We start from the raw sequence: 25,288 nt of genomic DNA on the forward strand, positions 1-25,288 counted from the left end.
GCGTCTACATTTCACTCCGTATCTGGGATGAAAATGGTCGAGGTTGGGACAGCAAAGCGGAAGAGACCAATCAAGGACATTATGAAGCAGAGGCTTCAAGACAAGAGACTACTCCCGTCGTCACCGCCGTGCAGTTTAGCTCAGTAGCGCAAATGTATGTTGGTTTTGGTTCTGGGTCTGTCAAGGTGCCAAAGAATGGGATATTGTACAAAGCGTCGCTTCCTGCCCTGGTCTCACCATCGTTGTCCGTTCTCTCCTGCCTGTGAAGGCGCTGCCGCTCCAGCTGGCGCACCATCCGGGCCCCCTCACGGGCACTTGACAACCTTGTCGTCGTCAAACTCAACGTCGACAATGCCGTCCTTGGTCACGGCCTTGACAATCATCCCCTTGAAGTCGATGGGTAACCGCCGCTTGAGCTCATCGGTGCACAAGGTCATGAGCTTGATGCCCTGGCCCAGAGTGATGTCGGGGTGGTGGTGCTTGTCGAGGATGGAGAGGCAGTAGTACTGGGCGTAGCCGTGGGCGGCGTAGGGCACAGGGGCCAGGGCTGCGAGGTAGTCGAGCCAGTAGAGGCTGGGCTTGTGTGTGATGGGATCGACGCCGCCCAACAGCAGGTTGACGGTGTAGGGTTTCCGTGACCGCAGGCTGGAGGCCAGCTCGCCGCGGACAAAGTGGGCAATGGCGGTGGGGGCGAGGTCGGCCTCGTTGCGCATTGTGTAGAGCTGCACGTTGGCCTGGACATACTCGGCGAAGTTGACCGTGTCGCCCGCCTCGCCAGAAAAGGCCATGAGCGTGTGCTTGTTGAGCTGCCGTGTCTTGTCGTCGGTGGCCTTGAGCACGGTGGGGCCGCGTGTCGATGCCTTGGACGCAGCAATCAGGACAAAGTCCTTGCCCGCGATGCCCAGCAGGACATCCCTGACGCTGTTAGCAGTGTTCCGAGATGCTCCCCCAGGAAGGAAACGAACGAAACGCACATTGTGGCTATTTAGAAGCTGTCCAAGGAAGCTGTCCTGGAGGTGTGCGTTTGGGAAAAAGAACCGAGAGGATCAGTTCTCGCGCCCACTGTGCACTGGGCAAATGGTTCGCAAGGGGAAAACTAGTCGTCGGTGATGTGTCTGTAGAGCAATGGAGCGCGTCGTCGTTGCGTCGTTGCGTCGTTTGTGGCCTTGTTGTCGATATGAATTGTGTCGATTTGGCGGCGTTCGCTGTCTTTCTGGGGGAACTGGCACCAGTTGCGAGAACGCGCCATGCAGCTACAGCCTGGCTTGCACTTGGTCCAAGTTGCTGCCGCTTCCCTGCCAGTGCGGTCGCCTGCCTGTCCCAAATTAAGTGGGTCCGAGCTTGTACGGACAATAGTATTACCTGCCGACCTACCTTTGATCGCCTTCCTGCCATCAACGCGGCCAGCCAATGGCCACGGGCGTTCTAGCGGGTCTCTGGGTCTCCACTTTCCTTTTCTTATCGGCGTACGATAAGACCAGCGCTTCATAGTAAAGTGGGGACTTTTGAAAAAAAAGTTTCGAACTGGCAGTAGCGACGGACCTACCGTGAAGAAAGTTTGTTGAAGCAATTGCCAGCCAAATTTTCCCTTTCCCCTTGCAAAGCCTCACTAACGGCCAACTACGCTCATTTGTTTCGTCTCAGAGAGAGGCCACCCATGACACTCCTGCATCTGGTCGAATAGGAAACGAAAAAGAAAAAGAAGAAAAAAAGCTCTCTCTTCAGCAAACGTGGTTGCTTTGCGCAAGCACAAGCACCATGTCGTCTTTCTTCACGGTCCCCGGATCGCAAAAGAAACGGAAACGGGCGACTGCACCCGAAGCTCCCAAGAAGCGAGCTGCTACGACTACCTCCTCCTCCAGAGCCTCGGGCGCGTCGAGAACAGCACACGGTGCTTCTGGCAAGCAGAAGACGGCCAGGTCACGAGACGCCGCCGACTCGGCCTCCGCCTCCACAAAGTCTGGCAAGAAGCCCACGGCACGCAGCAGGAAAGAGGCTGAAGAGGAGGACGAGTCGGTGTCGGGTAGCGACTCGGACGACGACGAATACAATGGCCGGCCACGCGGAGGACGTGGCTCTGACGACGCGGGTGACGACGACGACGACTCGGACGGTGACGAGGGCGAGACCGCTGCCGAGCGGCGACTACGGCTGGCCGAGCGCTACCTGGAGAATGTCAAAACGGAAGTCAAGGGGGCGGCCGGTGCGGATGGCGACATCTACGCCTTTGACGCCGAGGACGTCGACCGTGACCTGATTGCTGAGCGGCTGCAGGAGGATGTGGCCGAAGCCAAGGGCCGCGTATACCGGCAACTGGCCGGCAAACTGGGCTTTACACATGCAGGCCACTGTCTGCTGCGGTGGAACGCCAAGAATGTCAATGCCGTGGCTGTCTGCGCACCGTATGCGTACACCGTGTCTAGCGACGTCTACCTGACCAAGTGGCGCGTCCAGGACCGCCCCGACGAGCAGCGGCGGCAACGAGAAGAGTCGCGGCGGAAGTGGGAGGAGGAGAGGAACAAGAACAGGAACCGGAAGCGGAGCAACAAGAAGAAACAAGAGAAGAAAAACACCGAGCCCGACGAGGCTGTCGAGGTGCCCGCCCGCAAGCAGCCGCAGCGGGTGTTGTTCCGCAGGGGCAATCCAGCGCGCCGCAAGGACAAGGACTACCGTGGCCATGTCGGCGCAATTCTGTGCGTGGCTGCGTCGCAGGACGGCCGGTTCGTCGTGACGGGCGGTGCCGACCGGCGCATGGTCGTGTGGGATGCCCACTCGCTCAAGCCGCTGCGCGTGTTCACGCACCACCGCGACGCCGTCACGGGCCTGGCGTTCCGCCGCGGCACCAACCAGCTGTACTCATGCTCCAAGGACCGCACCATCAAGATCTGGAGTCTCGACGAGCTGGCCTACGTGCAGACGCTGTTCGGCCACCAGGACGAAATCACCGACATCGACGCGCTGGCCCAGGAGAAATGCGTCAGTGTCGGCACCCGCGACCGCACGGCGCGTATGTGGAAGGTCGTCGAGGAGACACAGCTTGTATTCCGCGGCGGCGGAACTGGCGGCAAGGGCTCGAAGAACGGCGACGGCTCGACGGCCGTCGACCCCAACTCGCTCGCCCACGAGGGCAGCATGGACCGCGTGGCCATGCTGGACGACGAGCTGTTTGTGACCGGCAGCGACAACGGTGCGCTGGCGCTGTGGAGCACACAGAAGAAGAAGCCGCTGCACGTGGTGCCGCGCGCCCATGGTCTGGAGCCCGTCCAGACGCACCGCGACCAGTACGACGCCGCCATGGCGACGCCTGCTGCCCAGGTCGCCAACCCGCCGCCGCCGCCGCAGCCGCGCTGGATCACAGCGCTGCGTACCATTCCCTACTCCGACATTGTCTTTAGCGGCAGCTGGGACGGCTGTGTGCGCGTGTGGTGCCTCAGCAAGGACAAGCGCAAGTTGGAGCCGCTTGGCGTTCTTGGTGTCGACGTTTCGTCGAATGCTTCGTCCACCTCCACCGGCTCCTCGCCTTCCAAATCTACCTTTTCGATTCCCGGTGTCGTCAACGACATTGCTGCTTTTGAGCGTGGCGAGCGGGGACGCGATGGCCTGAGTATCGTGGTCGCCGTCGGCCAGGAACACCGTCTGGGCCGCTGGGGCCGGCAGGCGGGTGCGCGGAACGGTGCGGTGGTGTTCGAGGTGGGCCGGCTCGAGAAGCACGCTGCCGACGGCGTGAATGGCGTGAACGGCCATGCCAATGGGGCATCCGATGACGAGGAGGAAGAGTAAGGGGACGACGATTTGGGACGGGCATTGAATCGGATATTTCTCCGCCGGTTTGTTTAAAACAGCATGACTTGAATTGCATAGCCATCTTATTCATTTTCATTACAGAGAGAATATTTGGGGATTTATTTGCTACTTTACATAGGGAATGGCGTTTTCAATTTCGTTTTCTGATTTTAAATTTTGATTTACGAGAACTTGTTGTAAATTTATATCTCGTGCTGAAAAATAAAATGAGTTAACAATAAGGACAAAATCAGTATTAACACAGTTTTACATGCTGTACATACAACATTGACAATGGACAACTTTACAACGTATTTCACTAAAAACAAAGCAATATCATGTAAATGAATTGATAAAGCACGTTTAACCCGAAGAAAAAAAAGAAATAAACAGACTCCAACCCATGCTATGCTTTGCCGTCCGTGGCCGCGGTGATATCAAAGCAAACCAAAGCAAAACGAGGACAGAGAACGCAAGATACATTGAGTGTCCCGTTCCGTAGACCCTTTGATTCTACTAGCTGCGCTTTGAAAATACAAACAAATAAGTCGAAAAAAAAAAGAACACTGTGACATGCCCTAGGAAAGGACGACGACGTGGTTGACGATTATGTTGTGTAGGGGAAAAGAGAAATGTGCAATCCAATGGCGACATGCCTCATACATACCCATCCCCAACATCATTCCTATTCCCAGGTGGACGCGAACGAGAGGTGGCTGAAAATTGCGCACGAATATACGTCTCCTGGGGAAGGCCGAGCATGTGCTGCACCTCAGTCTGAGAATGGCTGGTAAGAGACGGTTGCTCCTGGCTTTGGTTTCGCGCAGTTGGCAGCCTGGGGAGGATCGGAGCCGACTCCGCGAAGCTGCCCATGCCGCCGTAGGCCAGCATTTGCATGTGCCCCGGCCGCATGCCAAAGGTATTGAAGTCACAGACTGCGTCTCTCTTATAAGTGGTGCCTTGGGTAGCAGTCGGATAGACTCTCGGCATCTGCATGGGCGGTGGTGGTTCCAGGGGATTCGGCTGATGCCTTGGATGCGGTGGCTGTGGGGGATGAAACTGGTGATAATGCCGCTGCACATGAGTTGGCTGAGGCCGAGATAGTCGATGTAGAAGCCGTTTCGCCGGTGGTGGCAGCGGCGGAGGAGGCGATCGACGAACAGGATTACTGCCTATGATTTCAAAACCGTCGCTCTCTTCCCCAGACCCCTCATCCGCACCATCAGCATCACGACCTTCACATGGGACGACTGGGTGTGATGGAAGGCTTGGTCGGCTTGCCGCCAACTCCTTCGCTTGCCGGCGCAATAGAAGGCGCTCAGAGGGAGACGGTGGGGACACAGGGCGTCGCTGTCCAGGCGTTACGAACGAGCCTGACGGGAAATGGGGCGTGCGTGGGCGCGCAGCCCATCTTCGCGGGGGCGACACGGGTGACGGTCCCGAATACTGCATGGTTGGCATGGTTTGTGAGGTGATGCAACGCGTCGTTTCCCTCGTTTCCATCGTCCCCATCGGCATCGTCGTCGTCGCCGATTTTGCAAACGTCCCTTCCTAAGGGTGTTGCACAAACATGTTGGGCGATTTGGACCCTTGCTTGAAGGGAGAGCTGCAACCGGCCTCAACAGAACCGGCGGACGCAGTGACTGAGTCGCCTTCGTCATCGCCGTGGCTATCGTTTTCCTTGTGGTCGCCATTCTGGTCTACCTCACTGCTGGGGATGGGCAAGTCAGCCCCGTCCTTGGAAATGCCGTCGCTCCTGGGCGTCGGACGACTAGCAGAAGCTGGAGCAGGTGGAGATGGCAACGGAAGCAACGGCAAGCCCGGCTCTTGGACAGGCGTAGCTTGTGCGTCAGAAGTTTTGCTGGCGCCCGTCGCTGCCGGTACAACGACTGGCGGACTCGCAGGATCCAGCCGCTTCGTAGCTGGCGTTCCCAACTTCCTCTTGGGCTTCCAGTGTGCCTCCTCCGCCGCTTGGTACTCCTTCTGCATGTGCAGGATCAGGTCACGCAGCTGTTTGCGCATATTAGGCGCGGACGTGTCCCAGGTGCGGTTTTGGCGCATGACAATGTCTTCGATAAAGCTGTCGGGGTCCTTGATGAATTCCTGGAGGTAGAGTAGCAGGTAGACGCCACAGTCGCAAAAGTTCTCCTGCTGTGGGATGGCTTTGGCCGTCATGCCGAGGCGGCCCGGATCTGCAGGCTTCACGCCCTTGCGCTCAGCGATCTCGGCCATCATCCACTGCTTCAGATGGTCAACCGACGCCGAGTGCACGCTGCCCAGCGAGTCGAGCGTGAAGATGCGCGGGTCTTTGGGGTCCTTTTTTTTGCCGGGCGGAATAAAGATCTTTTTGCTGTTCAGGGCACCGCCGCCTCGGAATGGCTTTTTGGCAGATGCTGGCTGCGGCGTGGTCGGCTGGACAAGGTCGCTCTTGATCTCCTCGACCTCGTCGTCGTCGGCAGAATCCGCAACGTGGGTTTGTCTTTCATTGGGTTCGTCGTCTTTGATTTCGTGAACCTTGCTAGCGGCCCTGGGACTGCTGTTGGCTGATGCCGGAACTATTGCTTCGTCATCGTCGTTTTCGGCCGACTCGAGCACAATAGGCTCGGTGCGGGATTCGTCTGGCTTGATGTCTGTGCCGTCCAAATTGATAGGGGTGTCTTTTCTTAGCCCGTCGAGGCGTGATGGCGATGCGGAGGGCAGGTTGGTAGCGCCAGCTTCGTCGTTGATCACAACACTCCGAGGTTGTGGTTTGGGCTTGTCGACGTCGATTGGCACAAATCGACGCTCGCCGGTTTCCTTGACATCGTCCGCGTCCGCGTCCGCGTCCGCGTCCGCACCCGCGTCCGCACCCGCACCCGCACCCGGACCCGCACCCACGTCCACGTCCACAGAAACATCCATGTACACAGGCGCTGCCGTGGGCTCTTCTGCATTTTCTGTCACCTCCGGCACGTTCACAACCTCCGAATCATCTGTTTTGGGCAGGGCTGCTTCGAGAATCTTGGGCACGTTGCAAATGATAGCGAGCCACCAGTGGGCGTGCTCGTTGACAGGGACGACAATGTAGTCGTAGGAAAAGAGGTCTGTTTTTGCGGTCCAGCGTTTGACGCCATCAAAGGCAATCTCGCGGCCCCTGCTGGGACGCAGCTTTTCGTAGAAGAAAGTGTTGTGGAAGTAGACACGCGTTGCAATGGTCGACTCGCTCTTTTTGAGGGTGTCCTGCAGGAACTGCATGTAAAAGTTGATAATGTTGTCGTTGAGAAACTCGCCCTCATCAAGGCGAGCTACGTCGTCCTTGTCGACCGTGGTGCGCGAATAGGTCAGTGGGATGCGCCAATCACGGGCCCAGTCGGGGTTCTTTAATGTCCACCGCTCAGCCTCCACGTCCTGCAGGAGGGGCCGAGAGGGCGGCAGTCGCGCGCTTCGGTTCCGCAGCCGTGCCAGCCGGTCGCTGGCCACGTCGGATGATGCTGGTGAGCTGCCAAGGAGACCTGTCCGTTTGTTGTCTGCATTGTCGAGATCGATCGTCTCCGTGGCCTCCTGGAGGTTGCGGCTACTTCGGGTCCGACGGAAAGTCATGTATTCGGTGCTACCGCTACCGTTGCTGTTGGTGTTGCTCACAACTGGCGAAGACCGAGTCGGGGCCGTGGCCTTGGCCGGCGTCGACTCTTTTTGTTCTTTCGCTTCTTTGTGTCCCAGCACCTCGGCTAGGCACTTTTCGAATTTGCGTTTCAGCTGTTCCTGCGATGCCTTCTGGTCCAGTTTGATACTCTGTGACAACGACGAGTTTGCGATCCACGCAGACAACCGCCGCACCTCTTCGACAGTACTGAACTGCACGCCCATCAAGGCACCTAGGCCATCGCCTTGTGGAAAGGTAAAGAATACAATCGGTGAGCCGACGTTAAAAGAGACCTCGCGAGCCCGGATCAAGTCGACCTTGAGCCAGAAGAGGTTCTCGGACCGCGCGCGAGCCGGATCGACAGCGACGAGCACGTCGGGCGACAGGGGCTTGATGGTCAGAGAGAACAGAGCTATGCCTGCATCTGGGTCAGCCACAAAGGCCGTGTTCGGCTGCCGAAATGCGACCTTGACACGAAGTGGCGATTCTATGATGGGCTGGGCCATCAGGGGCACGTCCGTAGATGATCTCTGGCCAGGCGCCCTGGATGCCATGGGCAAGGCAGAAGGCAACCTGGCCGGCTGCCTGTCCTGATTCCGCTGCTTCTGCTGGTCTTGCGCTTCCCGCTCTCGCTGTTGCTGCAACTGAACTTGTCTCCTTCTCTCGGCAGCTGCTCCAGCAGCACGAGCCGGAGGACTACCCAGGTAGATGACTGGATTCCTAGCCGGTTGCTGCCTCTTGGCAGCCGGCTCGGGAAAGAATTCCTGTGAAAGCTCGTCGACCTCCGCGTCGTGCTTCGTACTATTGTAGACGGATGGTGTCGCGTCCTGTCGCCGCGGAGGGCCCATGGACGATTGTGTGCTGCTCATGCGGTCTCGGAAACGTCCCTTTGTGCCCGAGAGGTCGATGGACAGGTTGGTGTTTGGTTTGGCAGGGCTCAGATCGTCCTCGATCAAAAACAGCTTTTCAGTGTGCGCTTCAGTGTCCGGGCTGGGGCTCCTGAGGTTTACGGGACGCCCGATGGCGGCTGCGCCCTCGCCACCGAAGCCGCCCCGTTGCCTGCGCCGACGACGCCGGTTTGGGGTGCCGTTTGTATTGCGTTCCACCTGCCGCAGCTCGTTTTGGTTGATCTGGTTGCTGGTCCGGCTACCGGGCTGGCCGCTAGACAGGACGCTGTCGGAGCGCTGATACAGACTGCGGTCTGGCGAGGATTGGATCAGAATGTCGAGGCTCGTCTCGGATGGCTGGGTGCGCAAGCGCTGCTGGTGACCGCGGGTCGTCGAGTTACGCAGTCGCTGTTTGTCGAGGACGGTCTGGTTGTTCTGCGTACGAATGGCGCTGCGTTTCGGTGGCGAGGCATCATCGTCATCGTGGCCATCGTCGTCATCTGTCCGTCTCCGTTTCGGGGACGGCGGATGTATTTGCGGCGATGCTTGGGCCTTGTCTGGGTGGCGATTAGAGCGATCCCGCCGGAGAAAATTGCCGGGACTGAACTCGCCCAGCCTACTGAGAAAGCTCTGTTATTGTTAGCATTCCGTGTGCAAAGGAGTTGATAGGAAAAGTATAAAGAGAAACAGAGTGTGCGTACACGGCCCATGGGCATTCTGCCTCCTCCAGAACCAGTCCCGCGGCTGGTCTGGACAGGGACGAATGGCGGTGTTGTGTGAGGCTAGGAGAGCATGATCTTTGCATACACAGGTGCAGGCAATGCTCCGGTGCTTTATAATCGAGAAGGTTTGGTGGAAAGATGCGGGAGGAAGAGAGGTCGGTCTGAAGATAAAATGGGATATAAAAGATAAACGAAGCCGAGGAGGACTGCGGGAGGCGCGTAGGTGTGATGCGAGCGCGGCGACGAGCCAGATGATGGGCGGCTAGAAAGTATAGGACAGATAGAAGCGCTTGCCGAGGGATGTATGGTGGGCGTCACGGTAGGAGTGTCGTCGTGGAGGGTGGTTGTAGAAGGTCAAAAGGCTCGCGGGTCGAGGTGAAGCGTTGAGGCATGACTTTGGCGTGTGATTGGATTTTGGCAGGGCCTTCCTCTTTGGGCGTCCGGTAGGGTAGGCAAGGCAGCGGCTACTGGCAAGAGTGGCTGCAGACTTTATGCTGGCTTGTGGGGAAGTCGCGGCTGGCAAACACTGATGCAGGAGCGTTGTGCAGCGGTGACTGCGGCTGCAGCGGCAGAGTGGGGCACGGCCAGGCCTCACCGTACTCCATACAATGGAAAGCTTCAATAGTCGTGAATTGACGGTGACTTTTGTTGGGCATTGCACAGCGAGCTACAATGGCCAAACAAACGCAATCAAAATCAAAGTACATCGATGAGGTGCAATTCTGTTACTTAAAGGCCAAAATTGTTTTTGTCGCGAAAAGCCCTCTCCTAAAATGGGAGCTGGCAAACTCGGCATGTGCTTCCGTTGTAACTATTCACAGGTTCTTTACATTCTCCTCATTTGCTGCGTATTACACCGTTTCTTAGGTACTACGGGTTGCTGCTGCTGATAAAAACTTTGATTGCCACCTGTGAAAGGCCTTCGACTCAGACGCACCCTATTCTTACAGAGATATACACACATGTTTCGCTTTGGCAAACGAGCATCCATGTCAATTTGCGATTGCATCTGCCTTGCATGGAGAGCATTTCTCTCTCGCAGAGTATACGCCTTACACACTGGTCCGCCCGCTGCTCGCCGCCTGGCTCATGATAAAGTTCTTGAGCGGCCGCATGGCGTCTATGGCGCGCAGGCCGAGCGACCGCAGCGGAACCAGCGGACCAGACTCGATGGCGTAGATCTTGTGCAGCTTGTCGCACACGCCCATGAGCACGTGGTTGGCCACATAGCGCTCGGACGGGTACGGCTCGAGAGACGTGCGCACGCCCAGGTCCTGGCCGTGTGCGACGGCGTAGGCAACCGTGCGCGCCAGGCTCTCGGCGTCGCCCTGGCCCTGGTTCAGGCCCTGCCCCGCGAGCGGGTGCACGGTATGGGCGGCGTCGCCGACGAGCGCCACGCGCTCGCCAATGTAGGTATCGGCGTGGCGCAGCTTGAGTGGGAAGGAGGCGACGCTGCCGGGCTGGACGCCGACCATTGTCGCCGGCAGGCGCTCAGCGTCGTCGGTTGCCGTCCAGGTCCCCGTCGCCTCGGTTTGCAGCCGCCAGGCCACCTCGTCGCGCTGCCCGCCTTCCGTCAGCCCATGCATGTATGTCAGGTCGACGGGCCGCAGACGGAACGCGGCGTTGACCATGGCCACAAAGTCCTCCGGTGCCAGTGACTTGAGCAAGGCGGCACGCTCCGGCGTGGTCGACCACACGAGCGTGGCAAAGCGTCCCGGGAGCGGCAACAACGCAACGGGTCCAGTGGGCAGGAAGCGCTGGTATGCCGTCTTGTAGGCATCGCCCGACAGGCTGCCGGCACCCTCCTCGAGCAGCATCGTGGCCACCACGCCGTGGCGCTCGTAGTCCCAGCCGCGCGCCTCAATGTCGGCAAATGCTCGCACAGGGCTGTTGGCGCCGTCGGCGCCGACCAGAAGGCGGGCAAGAAGCGTCTTGCTCTTCTTTGGGTCCGCTCCCTGGCCCGCCAGCTGGACGGCAGGCCACTGGGACAGGTCCATGCCGTTCTGGTCCTCTGGGCCAAAGCCAATGCTGTCCACCCGCGAACCATCAAAGACATCCACCCCGCCTAGCTCGTCGAGCCGCCGCAGCAGGCCCGCCGTCAGGTTGTTGTTTTCCACCATGTAGGCAATTGTCGACCCGGTGTCTGGGCTCTGGCTCTGGACCATGCCGGGCGGCCAGTCAAAGGCAATGCGCGCGCCCGTCACACCGTCCCAGACCTGCATTTCCTGGTAGCCTTGGACACGGTCGCGATGCAGGTGCGGCCAGGCACCGATGCTGTTGAGAAAACGGGCTGAGGCGGGCGTCAACGAGCTGCAGCGGTTGGCAAATTGGTCGGACGTCGGGGCGTAGGAGCGCGTGCGGCCGAGATCCTGGGCTTCGATGAGGGCAAGACGGAGTCCAGCCGTGACAGGGTTGGCGCCTAGACGTGTTAGATGTAGATGCACGAAACGGAGGAAGGGTAGAATTATAGGCACGAACGCAACGCAGTCAGGAGACTCAGTCCCGCTGGCCCGCCGCCAACGCAGACGATGTCGTAGATATCATGGGACGAAGCTGGTGATGATGCCGTCGACTGCCAACGACGGCGCTGATGATGCTGGACCTGCTGCTGGACGCGCTGTTCGAACCGCCGCGTGCAGCTGGTGCACACAAAACGTGCGCTCATGCTGAGGCTGAGCATTTTAAAGGGCAATTGATGTATTTTCGCACGACGGCGGCGTCGAGGGTGGAAGCTGGACGAGACACGTTGTGTTAGGAGTGCTGCAGCTGGAACGGAAAAACAGCCGATGATGCACTTGGTGGAGCTGTACAAAAAGTGGAGCTATTTCCCAAGACAAAAGTGCTTTTTCGCGATGACTGCATCCGAGGGATCACGTCGTATATGTTTCGAGCACAGCATCCCGATATGTTTTACTTGAAAGGAAAACTTTGTTTTTCTGCTTTCACATTCGTTTATTTGGTAGCAGTATAATATACAACAGTCTTGGGTGCGAACACTATCTTTATCCAACACCGCCAATGACGGCCCTCGCAATTGTGAAAGCCCAAACACAATCAATTATGAAAGCAAAGGTGACACTACCCACAATTAAAGGTTGTGAAAGAAATAACAAAATGAATGAAGAGCCTGAGCAAAAGCAAAATTAAGCAGGGTACATTGACCAGATGGCCAGATGAAAGCATGCCCGTTGGGGATATTACAGAACACCGAATAGAAACACCAAAGACTCCAAAAAAGCGCAGAGCAACCGATACCCTCGATACCGACAGGGCGGAGACAGGAAGTGGAAGGGGTAAAAAGGATGGTTATTTCCGTCTCCGCTCCCGACTTACGTCAACCACTTCGGTCGACGCCTGGCCACATATTTACGCCACGGCGACGGGGACAACTGTTTTGTGAAGTGTCAGTTACCTGTTGCAACGGTGTCATGGCTGGTCGACCGTTTGCTTCGCAGAAATCATTGTCAAGGGCTCCAAGGTCGCAAAAAGACGGGTTCGAACGTCGCAGAACAAAACGTCGCAGAAAGGTCCCAGCCACAAAATGGAGGGCGACAAAAGGTTTAAGCCTCACCGACTACACGCTCGACGTCGGCACCTTCGGCACCTGCGGCACCCTCGGCACCCGTGTCGTCGGCACCGATCGAGCCCGCGCCGTCGTGGCGGACGTTGCCGGTGATGTTGCCCTCGTGACCGTTGGTTTCGGCCTCGTCGTCGTTGATCTCGGGCTGCCACTCGCGCAGATCATCCTCGGCGTCGTTGAGGATCTGGCGGGCCTGGCCGCTGTACTGGTAGGCGGCGCGGGAGTCGCCCGGGACGACCGGGGTGTCGTCAAGCAGCTTGAGCAGGCGCTGGCCGTGGCGGGCGAGGATGATCTGCTTCTCGGCGCGCTCAATGGTGGCGGCAAACTCGGCTTCAAAGGCCTCCTTGAGCTTCTGGCGCGTCACATTGGTGAGCTGGGCCTCGGCGACCAGGTTCTCGGCCTCGGCGCGGACAAGCTCCTGCTCCAGAACCACCAGGCGGGGGCTGTCGGGCTCCTTGGTCTTGAGAAAGGCGATCTGGTCGGAGATCTTGGCCTTGTTATCGCGGCTGGGCTGGACGCTCTTCTCCGTGTTGCGGACGGCCTTGAGAACGGCGCGGCTGTCGTCCAGGGCGTGTGCGTACTGGTCCTCCTGCTCGCCAATCTCGGAGAGCACGACGCCAACCTTGTCGCTGATGTCCGACACGGCATCGTCGTGCGTCTGCTCGCCCCACTCCGACAGCTGGGTGGCAATCGACACGCGCTCGCGGCCGGCGGTCTCGTGGGCGCTGATCAAGGAGTTCTCGGACTTGATGAGACGGTAGAGACGCTTAGAGAGCTCGGGCTGAGACGTGCCGCGGAGCGACGAGAACGAAAAGCCGCCGCCGCCACGGTTTTTGTTGCTGTTGCCCTTGGAGCGAATGGAAAGACCACGGTTGTTCCTGGAGAGATGGAGAGACGCCGCAGTTAGTACAACATAGATCCGAGTGGGTAGACAGCGACGGAATATAAGCAACGGCGACGAAAAACAATGCATACTGCTCGCCGCTCGTTCGAGGGAGCCAGGCCAGAATGTTGGCCATGGCAGGCAGTGTCACTGCGTACAGTGTGCAAAACGACGAGGATGATAATTCAGTTGCTGTAGGGGGACGTGGGCGAGGAACGGGTTGACGGTGCAAAGGATGGCAGAGGGATTGATCAGGGGGCAAGGCACAAGACTCGAAACTCACATCATCTTGACGGTGGTTGTTGGAGCAAAGATACTGCTGAAGATGGCAATCACGGTTAGTGTTTCCAATGCTCTTTCCTCGGGGAAGTCAACAAGATATTGGAAAAAACAAAAACTAGCAAAAGGAACGAGCTGTAGTCACATCCACGACTTCCTTTACGATGTGCGCTTCTGCTGCTTCTTTAAGCCTGACCTCCTTCCATATGTGGTGGACAAGGAAGTCAGGCCGCGACGAAGCTTTGCACCTGCCACCACAGCTGGTGCAAAGGAGGCGGATGGTCCGGAAGGTGCTGCTGACACAGAGCTCGATCTTGCTTGTAGTAGGGGTCGGTCGGAGGGGAACAAGGGAATTACCTAAAGTGGAAGGAACAGGGTTATATTGGGTGCGACACGGGAAGGTATGCTAGGATGTTTCCAGGGACACTGCGATGGGATGAAATAAAAGGTGGGAAAGAATTAATTGTATTGCATTATCTGCGACACGGGGCAACCACAATATTATAAGGGAAAGGACACAAGAGCCTTCCCATGCTAGAATACGACATCATCCATCCACAACTGGGACATAGTTCGGCCATCTAGAACAATGAAAAACGAGATGGCAATGAGACACCTACGTAAGAGAAGAGCAGCTGGTAAAGAAAGAAAGCGCGATCACCAGCATGAGGCCGATGACATCATGCGCTGCCCCACTTTTAGAGGTATCTCGTAGCTCTTTCTCCGTCGTCACCAACAGATCAAGAAAAGAGAACAGGACACCTGCGGCATTGTTACGGGCAGGCCTAGGTTTGCAAAATGCGACTTTGTGCGGGCGCCTTATTCTCGTCTCTGCTCACTACCTCTTTGAGATGAATGGTCGGCCGAGGCAAGCACGTCCTCCCGATGTACCGCAGATGTGAGATCCGCAAGCAAAGCACCAAATCCTAGTAGCTATGTATAGTGCAAATTGGAGCTGATGACGAGCGCAGTTATGAACGACTCGGAGGCATGGGAATTGCATCAGAAGTTATGCCGACTTTTACTGGTACTTTTGCAGTCGTCCATATGTACGTCAGCTTGTGCAGCTTGTGGCAGCTTCTTATAATTACAAAATTCCTGTTGATTCCTAGGGACATAAACCTCGTTTTCAAAGAACTCACGATTTGTATAACAAAATGCTTTATGATGTTTTATCAACGGTATAAAAGACGCGGAAAATATATAACAGAATCGCCAAACAAGACCATTTAATACAACATCTTACAAGAGGGAGAGGTGTCCCACAACACAGTTGGTGCTTAACATCTCCGTCCACCACCCATGCGTCCACCACCGCCGTACCGGCCTCCGTATCCGCCTCCGTATCCGCCTCCGTATCCGCCGCCAAATCCCCCTCCATAGCCACCGCCGTATCCTCCGCCGTGGTGTCTACCTCCGCCGCCGTAGACGGGACGCGGCATCGCCATAGGCGCCACCACCACAGGCCGCGGCATCATCATGGGCCGTGGCATCATCATGGGACGAGGGCCCATCACGACCGGGCGCGGGCCCATATGCACGACGTCCGGCCGGTAGTATGCTCCGCTTGGTGGCCCGAAGCAACACATGGTCGCAGCTGTGTAAGAAGAAAGAGGAGTGTATATGTCGCGGCTGAAAAATTGGTATATTGGGAGAGACCCTGTAAATAGGCCCAGGAGCCCGGAAGATTGCCGCACGTCGTTGTAAGTGCCGTTGGCGCAGTGCTGTACTAGCTTTTGGGCTGAAAAGGGCCTATAAATTTAGATGTCGGTTGGCTCCGGACAAAGAGTACTCTTTCGATTTTCAAATGATTAAATTCTGGCATTCATGCGACAAATTCAGAAAACAGCACACGCGACCACCCGAGACAGGATACTGGACAGTATTTATTCCCTCGGACCCCGAACGAGTAGAAAGCCGCGTTTTGCAAAGCCACAACGAGGCGGTCTTTCCTTGTCCTTCATTTTAGACCATCACCGATGCATGGCGAAAGGACGGCTATCCTCATCACGCACCACCACTTTTGTGTTCCTTTGTCCTTCACCCCCTTGGCCCCTCTGCTCACTGGCACCCTGTGAAGCTACGCATGGAGCGAGAAAGAAGGGGCAATATGACTGACGAAGAAGGCAATATAAACGGACTTAGGTATTACACAAAAGAGACGTTCATAGATTGTGGCCTCCCTTGACTCCTGCTCACAAAGCGTCGGACCTGGCCTTGCTTTCTGGCATGCCACTAAATAACTAGCGACTGCCGGCGCTTGGCGCCTTACTGAGCCTCGATGTTGCGCGTCCAGTTCCTTGTCAGAACACTTGGCTCTCAATTCCTTTTTGGGCCTGGCCCGAATGAATGCGAAAGGAGGTTAAACAAGAGGGGAGAAACAGGGAAAAGGAACCAAAAAAGGAAAAAAAAGAAGCCAAGAAAGCTGTAGGATTTGTGATGGGATTGAACCTGTTGCTGGCGGTCAACTTGCCGGTCTTTCGAAATCGCACCCAATTTGACGCTGGCATCCAGCCGCATATGTATACGGAGTACGGCTCTTAACAGATAAGTGGACTGACGTAGTGGATGTCCTCCCGTATCGTGTGATGGTGCCGATATGCACATTGTTGTTCTGAGGATGACTTTACATACGAAGAATATAATAACGATTTATACCATCATCCTAAACGTAGTATTTGCCGCAGGTACTCAGAGCACTGCCAAAAGTGCTTTGCGTGTATTCCGTTCTCAACTGTTTGGTGGAGTGGCCGAAGATTATGTCCGTCGTCTGATCCCTTCTAAAAAGCAACAGTCGCACTTACATGCGACAAGGCAAGCTGTCGTCCATCCAGAGAGGTGGGCTGTCACAATCTTCTGCATTGTAGGTAATTGTGCGGATGTTCTTCAGTGTGGTGTTACACTTGTGCATATATTGACACGCCGACGAAAATAAACTAGAGAAAACCGAAATGGCAAACATAAAACTTAGAAATGCATTCATTGCTCGGGCGTCAACTCGCCTTCGCCTTCGCCCTTTTATATGGTTTTTCCCCCCTGCTCGTGGCCCTCTCTTGCGGCTGGTTGCTGGCGCCGTGTGCTCCTCTCCTCACGTCAACTCTCGTCCTCCGCCTAGTTCTTCGAAAACTTGAGCTCCACACTGCCAATCGCGTACGCAGCTACAATCAGACCCAGAACGCTCGAGAACACGATAATAGGCTTGCGGAGGCTTGCCAGCAGCGAATAGTCGTACGTGACAATCACCTCGCGGTCCCGGAACTCGTCGACCAAGTTGCGGGCCTCCACCACAACGGCCGTCCGTCCCACTGTGTCCAGGAAGGTCTTCTGTAGTGTCACCATTGAGGTCGTGATGGAATTCGAAGGGATTGCGGCTGCGAATTTGACGTTCTCGGCGCCTTCCGGCAGCAAAATCTGTAGTCGAACTTGCTCGTACTCGACGCCCTCGTGTTGCTTAGGGCCCTCGAGGAACGGCACGTTGAGTACGTAGCGGCTGCTACCCTGTGTGAGACGGCGCAAGAACGCACCAGCGTCCGCGTTCCAACCAATCGTGAACGGGAACGTCCAGCCGCCGAACACGGGGTACCGGGGCTTGATCTCGAGAAGGGCCTCGCGCTTGCCGTTACGGAACCGCGACGTGGACACGTTACCGATAACGTCAGTGTAGTAAGCGTCGGCGCTGCCGGGCCGCAGAGGGAAACGCATCTCCTTGAGGGCCGAGCTTGCCGGGTTATAGTAGGCCGCCTGTGCCCACTTGACGCGGTTGAACAGCGTCGACAGGTTGGCACCGTTGTTGACCAGCGTATACCGCTCCTCAAAAGCCACATTGCCACCCCAGTGGCTGACCTCGATGTCGCGTTCCAGTCGCTGGACGTGGTTGACGGGCTTCGTGAACTCGAACCGCACCTCCACGGGCAGTAGCGCCCCAGCTGGCTGTGCCTCAAAGGGGCCGTACGTAATCTTCGCCCCTTGCTTCTGCGAGAGCTCCTTCTTGGGCAGCTGTGTATAATCGGGAACGTCGGATGTCGGGAACTTGACCTCGGTCTTCTGCTTGGTGGTCTCGTACGCGGAGGGACAGTACGCCGAGAAGTCGTAGACGAGGTACTGCTTGTCGTCCTGCGCGATGAGGGCAGGCAGCGGCCGGTACGCATTAAGAACGTAGTAGGTGATGCCCAGAGTCTGCTGGGCACCAGCATCGAGCGCCTTGGGCAGGCGGATACGGTAATATTGTGTCGAGCTGGCCGGATCCGCCTCGACAGCCTCCGCGATGAAGTCTCCGGCCGCCGTGTCTTTGCGGTCCTTCACCTCAAAGCCACCCACCCGGGTAAACTTATCTGTCGGAATGGCCAAGTAGTACTCATCCTGCGGCGTCTTGGCGATGTTTTCGACGAGCACGTTAATCGTCTCTTTAATATAGCTCTTTTCGGCCGAAACAACATGAACAAGATTGGCGTTTTTAAAGGCGGCAGGTGGCGTAAACGACGCGACAGCTGTAGATACAGCCGACGACAGGCCCAGCAGCAGCGCTGGCAACGCCGCCGAGGAGAATCGCATAGTGGATGGTCGGAACTGGGGAGGATGATGTCGAGTAGGGCAGCGTCTCGGAAGCTTATTCTGTCGATGGCTGAAGGCCGCCAAACGCGAAAACGATGAAAAGAAGAAAATAGAAATTAAATGAGAGGATGAAGTGAAAACAAGAGGGAAAAGAAGCACTCAAAGAGAGGTGCCGACAACTGGGAGCGAGGGTCGGTCAATTGTCGTGAGGATCCAATTGTGAGAACGGCCAGTCGATTCTGGAAACTCACCACAACACCGTGTTCTTAGCTCCACATCCACAGGGGCGGCTTGCGTAGTATGCAGACAAGCTGTCCCCAATGCCCGTTTGATTGGCCCGTGCACCTTTTCAAAGCCACAGAATGGGTACTTGTTAGCTGGACAATTGTGGCTGGAATTTGTGGGGCGTTTGATAAGAGCGACAGCTGATAAGACATTCCCTGTCCCCATTTGAACCAGCATCGTTGTTTCGAGGCAGAACTGGTGTACTTATGATTCTTGAATCCCTTCAGCCCAGCTAAATACGCATCTCCTTTTGTGGAAAATAATCAATTGACACATTGTACATATACTATACCCATATGATCTCTTTTTTGACATGTATTTAAAATAAGTGTACGAAACAGAAGGAAGGCCCGGCCATTCATCGTTCCTTCTGTGAGCTTCGAGCTTACCCCCAAACCCTGCCCCTCTCAAGCGGGGAACCGGCATGCAGCTAGCGTCAAGACAAACTATGCTGTAATATCCAGCACATTCTGTCTAGGCTCTTTGGCTGCCGAGTATGCACACAACGAGGACAAATTTCGCGGCATATTTTGTCTTGGCTCAAATACGCACGCAGAGGTGCTTTTATTTTTGTAATACTTATCAATCTGCCGCAAAGTCTTGCGACCGGGTCTGACCCTCGTGGGCCGCACCTTGGGCCGCACCTTCCGTTCCGTGTTCTCGAGTGTCCCAAAGTGTTGAGTTGAAGACGATCGCAGTTACCCGATTGGCAAGCTGTGGGGGTCCCTGCAGCAGACCAAGGTTAGCTGTGTGGTAGCCGGTCGCTCCTGCAGCTCTTTTCACAAGCCCCCGTTTTTGGCTACCCCTAACATCCCAGTTGATTTATTATCTCCTGTTCTGGCTTTCTTTCCTCTTCTTTTCTTTTCTCACTTTTCTTCCATTCCACTCCCAATCCCCGCCTCCGGATCTCGCCAGACACGACCAGACCTTGGTTCAACAGCTTCAAGCAGCTTTGCCTCACCCAAAACCGCAAACGGGGAAATTCTCGCACTTGTTTCACTGCCCACACGAACCCCACCAGCCATTGCCAGAGAGCACCTTTTAACTGATCCTTACTGGGTCAACACTGAACCGGTACTGACTTTTGCCTCTCTCCACTTCCCCCAGACAAAGTCGTTGCAACATACATCATAGCAACTGCATTCCTCTACAAAAGGAGAATAGTCAATTTTTCAGACAAAAAAAGCACGGGACAGCTGACCACAATATTCTCACAGATACCCAATCTATTTACCTGTGAACTATCAAACTTCCTTTCTGCTTCTCTTTTCCTTGATTCACGATCCAAATTCGACTCGATAGTCTCAGTATAGCTGTGACCGTCTCACGTTTGCTTTTACGGCCCTCATTCGTCTGTGCCGGTACCGCCTCGCCTCTTCGGCTCGTCTATTCCCGCGACTTCGCACCCGGTTGTGCAATCGTCGACACACCCTCGCACTGGACACAGCATTTTTGGAACCCGTTGTCCTAGCTCCCAGCTTTCTCAGCCTTCCTGACATCGCGCAACATGGTCGGTCTTGGTCCTAAGAAGCCGCCTTCCCGCAAGGGTACAGGTAAGACATGGAATACGTATGAATGGAGGTTTGGACTCGCAAGGTTCGAGGAATCGCAGTGCCCTGGATAGCATAGCGCTGGATCTCTCACGATCTCAACCTTGCTTTGCTGTCTCTGGCCCCTCTTGCCCCATAGCCGCCGTTTCGTCCCATCGAGCTCCAGCTGTTTGTCCCTGACACGTTTCCCGTCCTCCCACTCGCACGCAAGCACATGCCCGTTTCGCGCTGCGTGCTTCAACATACCGCAACCGTCACGGGCAGCCCTATTTGGAGCTCAATGCCACCCTTCCCACCAGATTGCCCACCGTCCTATCAGATCCCACTCGGGTGTTGTGGCTGCTCGAATTCCCTCAAAAGGGAACCCCGCCAAGTGCCGTTGCTTGACTGCTGATGGCCTGTGTCTCTTACCCGTCGATGCCCGACGAGAAAGCCGGGTAAGGGAGAGTTCCCTCCCAATATTGGCTCTGCTCCTACCCTATTTTCACATCTCATTTTTCGTGTCGCGAAAATGTGCACCTATCGAGAGTCTGAGTTGTTCACATGGAAGCCCGACGTGTTATGGGATGGCCTGGAAGCGCGGTCCTTGTACGCCAGGCACTGGCCACAGCCGCCCATCTGAAATGGCCACTTGTTCCGTCTTTTCACCACATGCCAAGAATGGGAGCTCTCTTCGTCCGAGGGATGAAGAAAAAGCGTCGTCGCTACGCATGACAAGTTCGTCGCATAAATATGCTCTCCACTGCAGTCGCAGTTCTCCGTCGTCTCTCTCGTCTACACCCGTTGTTTATGTGTTTTAATATGCCGTTGATACTGTGCAGCCGCAAAACCTTGTTTCTTTGACAACATTTGATACTTCCCACACCCCACAAACACTTCTTTACATGTCGCACAGCATGGCAGCAGCACCAGAAACAAGTTTGCCGTCTCTGTCGGGCCATTTGCATTCTCATGCTCTCCGCCTTAGTAGCGACTCTGCAAAGGGCAAGCGTGTTGGCCTTTATGCCATGACCTGAGGCTTGAATATGCGTTCTTATGAATTGCTTGCTAATTTGTTTCTCGAGCAGGCTCCCTTGCAGATATTCCAAAGGACCTTAAGCAAGAGATTGCAAACCTTGAGCGGCTTTTCACCGTCGACCAGAAGAAGCTCAAGGAGATCACTACCCACTTTATCTCCGAGCTGGACAAGGGCCTCAGTGTTGAGGGTGGCAGCATTGTACGTGATGTGATTTTAGCCCGGCGTCCATTCACACGCTGACCAGAGACTAATACGCACACAGCCCATGAACCCTACGTGGGTTATGGCCTTCCCGGATGGCTACGAGACTGGCACCTTCCTCGCGCTTGACATGGGCGGCACGAACTTGCGTGTCTGTGAGATTACCCTGACGGATCAGAAGTCCGAATTCGATATCATCCAGTCCAAGTACCGTATGCCCGAGGAGCTGAAGACTGGTCAATCCGAGGAGCTTTGGGACTACATTGCCGACTGCGTGCACCAGTTCGTTGAGACGCATCACGAGGATCTGTCCAAACTCGATAGCCTCCCGCTCGGGTTCACCTTTTCGTACCCGGCGACGCAGAACTACATTGACGAAGGCATTCTGCAACGCTGGACCAAGGGCTTTGACATTGCGGGCGTTGAGGGCAAGAACGTGGTGCCCATGTTCGAAGCGGCGCTGGCTGCCAAGGGCACACCCATCAAGCTGGCCGCCCTGATCAACGATACCACGGGCACGCTCATTGCGTCGGCGTACACCGACACCAAGATGAAGATTGGCTGCATTTTCGGTACGGGCTGCAATGCAGCATACATGGAGAATGCGGGCTCGATTCCCAAGCTTGCGCACATGAACCTCCCCGCCGACATGCCAATGGCCATCAACTGCGAGTGGGGCGCGTTCGACAACGAGCACAAGGTCCTTCCGCGGACGCCGTATGACATTATCATTGACAAGGACTCGCCGCGCCCCGGCCAACAGGCGTTTGAGAAGATGATTGCCGGACTCTACCTGGGCGAGCTGCTGCGGTTGATCATGGTGGATTTGCACGACAACCACGAGACACACATCTTTGCGAACCAGGACATCTCCAAGCTGCGTCGTGCCTACACCCTGGACTCGTCTTTCCTGTCCGCTATTGAGGAGTATGTGTTTCGCCCGGTGGCTAAGTTTCTATGCTTTGTTTGAAGTTTGTGAAACAGAATTTGACTAACACTCCTTTAGCGACCCGTGGGAGAACCTTCAGGAGACGTTCGACCTGTTCAACGACAAGCTGGGCATCTCCCCGACAGAGCCTGAGCTGTGCCTGATCCGCCGCGCAGCCGAGCTGATCGGTACTCGCGCTGCCCGCCTGTCGGCCTGCGGTGTTGCTGCTATCAGCATCAAGAAGGACTACAAGACGTGCCACGTGGGCGCGGACGGCTCCGTGTTCAACAAGTACCCACACTTCAAGGAGCGGGGTGCGCAGGCGCTCAAGGAGATTCTTGACTGGCCTGACAAGAAGGACCCTAAGGAGGAGGACCCGATTGAGATCCTGGCCGCCGAGGACGGTAGCGGTGTGGGCGCAGCGCTGATTGCTGCCCTGACGCTGAAGCGCGCGCAGGCTGGCAATCTATCCGGCATCCTGCACCCCGAGAACTTTGTGTAAAGGGAGTGTACCAACGCATCCCCAGGGCGGAAGACATATATAACTGGGAGTTTGTTTGAGATTTCATGATGGAAGCCAAACAAAACAAAAGCATAGGCGGAGAGGAGAAAAACTAGAGACTAGAAACTCGTCCATTTTACCACGCTCGGTCACTAGTCACGTCGTAACGCTATGTGGTACATTATGTTTTGATTGTATTTGGTATAATAAGCGTTTCAGCCTATAAATGTGCATACTGGCAGTCGGTATTCTATGATGTGTTAGCAAAACTTGCACTATGATGAGGCACAGTGCCAAATACGAGGCAGTATTGCTGGGTCTGCACTTACTGTCGAGTGTCCAGTAGGGCCGCAGAATGCCTTCCCACGCCCCTGCGCCAGCCTTGTCGAGGCCGTCGTCGGCTAGGGGAACGTCGACATCCTGCCATGCGACGTCCAAGCCGGCCTCGGACAGGTGCATCTCAACCACGCGCGTGTATACGTCGTAGCACACTCGCCGGTCGGCGCCGAGGCCGTTGAAGAAACCAAAAACACCGTCGTCGGCCAGCAGGCCGGGGATGTAGTCTGTAAAGAAGCGGCGCAGCTCGCTGTAGTCCTCGCCAAACGTGTCAAAGTAAATGGCGTCGTACAGCTCGCCCTCGGCCAGCAGTTTGGGGCAAAAGTCCTGCCAGCGACCCCGCAGGACCTTGAACGCGCCCCCCTCGGGCGACGATGCCTCCCAGGCGGCGCCAAACGCGGCCGCATGGTCGACGCCAGCCGCAGAAGGGTTGCTGCTCGCAGCATCAATGCGTGCCAGCACCTCCGGGTGGGCCTCGATGATATGGTGGCGGGCTGGTTGGCGGGAGGCAATCATGCTGTCGATGATGCCGAGGCCGAAGCCAATGTTGAGGACGCGCTTGCCATTGGTAGCCGCGTCGTCAGGAGGTCCGCCAAGCATGGCGTCCACGCTGCGGCGCATAATGTCGGCCTCCCACGCCATCATGACACCGTTACCGGCCGCATCGACGAGCTTGCCGTCGTTGAGCGTGAGGTGGGACTCGAGATAGGGAGTCTCTTCAGAGGCTGGGGCCTCGGCAGTGGGAGCGTCAGTTTCGGTCTCCGGCTCTGGTTCAGCCTCGTGGCCATTGGTGCCATTGGCACCGTCGCCTGTCCCGTCTGCCTCCTCTGCCTCTGCCATCTCCTTGTCCTCGTCCTCGTCCTCGTCCTCGCCCTCATCGCCGTCCGACTCGAGCTCCTCGTAGCCGTCCAGGATGGCAAACAGCATTTCAGCTCGCGTACCGGCCCGCACCATCTGGTCGTAGAGGCTCTTCTGGTTCAGCCGCCAGGCCACGCAGCCGGGAGTCTCGTTGTCCATGTCGACGTCGTTCCAGATGGCACCGCCATACAACAACCGCTCAACCATTTTTGTCGCCTGTGCCTCCTTCTCGGCCTGTGCCTCTTGAACGTCGTCCTCACTGACCGGTCCCAGCGAACGGATGGCTGCGTGTAATGGCGTCTCACCCGTCACAGGGTCGCGACAGCTGGCCTTGCCTGGCGCGTCGAGGAGGGGCTTAATGGCGTCGACATCGTGACGCCAGGCGGCGCGCAGTATGGCCTGTACGCCTACTGGGCACTCGGACGAGATGCGGGCGTCGAGGGAATCGTCGATGTCGGCCATCGTGGAATTGTGCGGTTTTGTACGACGTAGAGCTGGACAGTCGTTCTGTGGAGGGGTTCGTAGCTGTTGGGTGGCGTTGACGTTGACTTTTTTTATTCGCCGCCTTTTTTTCTGCCGCATTTTACAGCTCCTGCCCTTGGCGATTGCTGGGAAGCCCCACAGCTTTCGTTCACCGCCTAATTGCAGTGGACTAACACTGGAATGCAGCCGTACTCGGTTGAATACGTAATTACACGGTCAATCCGTGCCAATAAAAAGAGCACTCCACAAGCTCTTTCCTCTTTTCACCTTTTGACTGCTGGAGTGGCTCAACTGGCATCGTCGAAGCTCCCTGAGAGTCGATCGACAGTCGCTCTTTCTGTGTCCGGCCAACGTCTCGGATTTGTCGATTTGGCCATGACGAGGCTGTCTGTCAAGTACTCCTTCCGTCTTTCGTGTGAATCTGTGCCTCGCTTCACCGGCACCTGCCGACCCAATTGATCGGCCTTCCCTGTTTTAAAATCCCAAAACGAAAGCAGACAGTAGAATGAAAATAAGTATTGTGCAACCTCCTCCTGTCACAGTCTGAAGCCGTATGCACGTGCGCACCAACGACTGGTTCGAGGTCGGCGGATGGGAATGGGAGAAAACCGCGACCAAAAAGTTTTCAAGATAAAACAAAACAGCACAGTGGCCCATTTACAGTGGGTCGCTCTGAAGAAGAGTCGCTCGTAGCTTCCCTCCACGTTTTGCGTTCGGCAATGGTTATTCTCAAGGCAAGAGCTTCATTTGCAGTCATGATCTGGCCGAAGCCGTTTCCTCTTTTCGCAGCTGGACAGTGGCCTGCAGCACCTTCCAGTGA

At 56.3% G+C, this 25,288-nt stretch overlaps 12 protein-coding genes across 12 annotated transcripts; 3 read left to right on the forward strand and 9 right to left on the reverse strand.

Moving 5' to 3' along the window:
• Window positions 1–305: 305 nt before the first annotated feature.
• On the reverse strand, window positions 306–976 carry SPSK_05574 (20S proteasome subunit beta 4; the record flags this gene model as incomplete). The annotated part of the gene is made up of 2 exons (XM_016732317.1): window positions 306–921; window positions 966–976. The coding sequence occupies 2 exons, from the start codon at window positions 974–976 to the stop codon at window positions 306–308; spliced, it is 627 nt and encodes a 208-aa protein (XP_016583393.1).
• A 782-nt stretch (window positions 977–1,758) lies between these two features.
• SPSK_05082 (ribosomal rRNA-processing protein 9) lies at window positions 1,759–3,780 on the forward strand (the record flags this gene model as incomplete). The annotated part of the gene is made up of 1 exon (XM_016731834.1): window positions 1,759–3,780. One exon carries the CDS (start codon window positions 1,759–1,761, stop codon window positions 3,778–3,780), a length of 2,022 nt encoding a protein of 673 aa, XP_016583394.1.
• Window positions 3,781–4,440: 660 nt separating this feature from the next.
• SPSK_05524 (uncharacterized protein) lies at window positions 4,441–5,244 on the reverse strand (the record flags this gene model as incomplete). Its single annotated transcript, XM_016732268.1, has 1 exon — window positions 4,441–5,244. The coding sequence occupies one exon, from the start codon at window positions 5,242–5,244 to the stop codon at window positions 4,441–4,443; it is 804 nt and encodes a 267-aa protein (XP_016583395.1).
• A 90-nt stretch (window positions 5,245–5,334) lies between these two features.
• Window positions 5,335–9,008, reverse strand: SPSK_04848 (SUMO protease ULP2; the record flags this gene model as incomplete). Its single annotated transcript, XM_016731610.1, has 2 exons — window positions 5,335–8,922; window positions 8,994–9,008. The coding sequence occupies 2 exons, from the start codon at window positions 9,006–9,008 to the stop codon at window positions 5,335–5,337; spliced, it is 3,603 nt and encodes a 1,200-aa protein (XP_016583396.1).
• A 1,058-nt stretch (window positions 9,009–10,066) lies between these two features.
• SPSK_05189 (ubiquinone biosynthesis monooxygenase Coq6) lies at window positions 10,067–11,694 on the reverse strand (the record flags this gene model as incomplete). The annotated part of the gene is made up of 2 exons (XM_016731939.1): window positions 10,067–11,433; window positions 11,493–11,694. The coding sequence occupies 2 exons, from the start codon at window positions 11,692–11,694 to the stop codon at window positions 10,067–10,069; spliced, it is 1,569 nt and encodes a 522-aa protein (XP_016583397.1).
• Window positions 11,695–12,574: 880 nt separating this feature from the next.
• Window positions 12,575–13,613, reverse strand: SPSK_05417 (sphingolipid long chain base-responsive protein; the record flags this gene model as incomplete). Its single annotated transcript, XM_016732165.1, has 2 exons — window positions 12,575–13,472; window positions 13,570–13,613. 2 exons carry the CDS (start codon window positions 13,611–13,613, stop codon window positions 12,575–12,577), a joined length of 942 nt encoding a protein of 313 aa, XP_016583398.1.
• A 1,423-nt stretch (window positions 13,614–15,036) lies between these two features.
• On the reverse strand, window positions 15,037–15,345 carry SPSK_05720 (uncharacterized protein; the record flags this gene model as incomplete). Its single annotated transcript, XM_016732458.1, has 1 exon — window positions 15,037–15,345. One exon carries the CDS (start codon window positions 15,343–15,345, stop codon window positions 15,037–15,039), a length of 309 nt encoding a protein of 102 aa, XP_016583399.1.
• Window positions 15,346–16,867: 1,522 nt separating this feature from the next.
• SPSK_05265 (oligosaccharyltransferase complex subunit alpha (ribophorin I)) lies at window positions 16,868–18,307 on the reverse strand (the record flags this gene model as incomplete). The annotated part of the gene is made up of 1 exon (XM_016732015.1): window positions 16,868–18,307. One exon carries the CDS (start codon window positions 18,305–18,307, stop codon window positions 16,868–16,870), a length of 1,440 nt encoding a protein of 479 aa, XP_016583400.1.
• Window positions 18,308–19,174: 867 nt separating this feature from the next.
• SPSK_05651 (uncharacterized protein) lies at window positions 19,175–19,617 on the reverse strand (the record flags this gene model as incomplete). The annotated part of the gene is made up of 2 exons (XM_016732393.1): window positions 19,175–19,397; window positions 19,463–19,617. 2 exons carry the CDS (start codon window positions 19,615–19,617, stop codon window positions 19,175–19,177), a joined length of 378 nt encoding a protein of 125 aa, XP_016583401.1.
• A 482-nt stretch (window positions 19,618–20,099) lies between these two features.
• SPSK_05656 (uncharacterized protein) lies at window positions 20,100–20,529 on the forward strand (the record flags this gene model as incomplete). The annotated part of the gene is made up of 2 exons (XM_016732398.1): window positions 20,100–20,145; window positions 20,354–20,529. 2 exons carry the CDS (start codon window positions 20,100–20,102, stop codon window positions 20,527–20,529), a joined length of 222 nt encoding a protein of 73 aa, XP_016583402.1.
• A 509-nt stretch (window positions 20,530–21,038) lies between these two features.
• On the forward strand, window positions 21,039–22,791 carry SPSK_05149 (hexokinase; the record flags this gene model as incomplete). Its single annotated transcript, XM_016731899.1, has 4 exons — window positions 21,039–21,134; window positions 21,233–21,358; window positions 21,423–22,288; window positions 22,368–22,791. The coding sequence occupies 4 exons, from the start codon at window positions 21,039–21,041 to the stop codon at window positions 22,789–22,791; spliced, it is 1,512 nt and encodes a 503-aa protein (XP_016583403.1).
• Window positions 22,792–23,006: 215 nt separating this feature from the next.
• SPSK_10638 (protein-arginine N5-methyltransferase) lies at window positions 23,007–24,447 on the reverse strand (the record flags this gene model as incomplete). Its single annotated transcript, XM_016736967.1, has 2 exons — window positions 23,007–23,041; window positions 23,121–24,447. 2 exons carry the CDS (start codon window positions 24,445–24,447, stop codon window positions 23,007–23,009), a joined length of 1,362 nt encoding a protein of 453 aa, XP_016583404.1.
• Window positions 24,448–25,288: the final 841 nt, after the last annotated feature.

This window comes from Sporothrix schenckii, assembly GCF_000961545.1.
Source record: "Sporothrix schenckii 1099-18 chromosome Unknown Cont49, whole genome shotgun sequence".
NCBI classification, from domain to species: Eukaryota; Fungi; Ascomycota; class Sordariomycetes; order Ophiostomatales; family Ophiostomataceae; genus Sporothrix; species Sporothrix schenckii.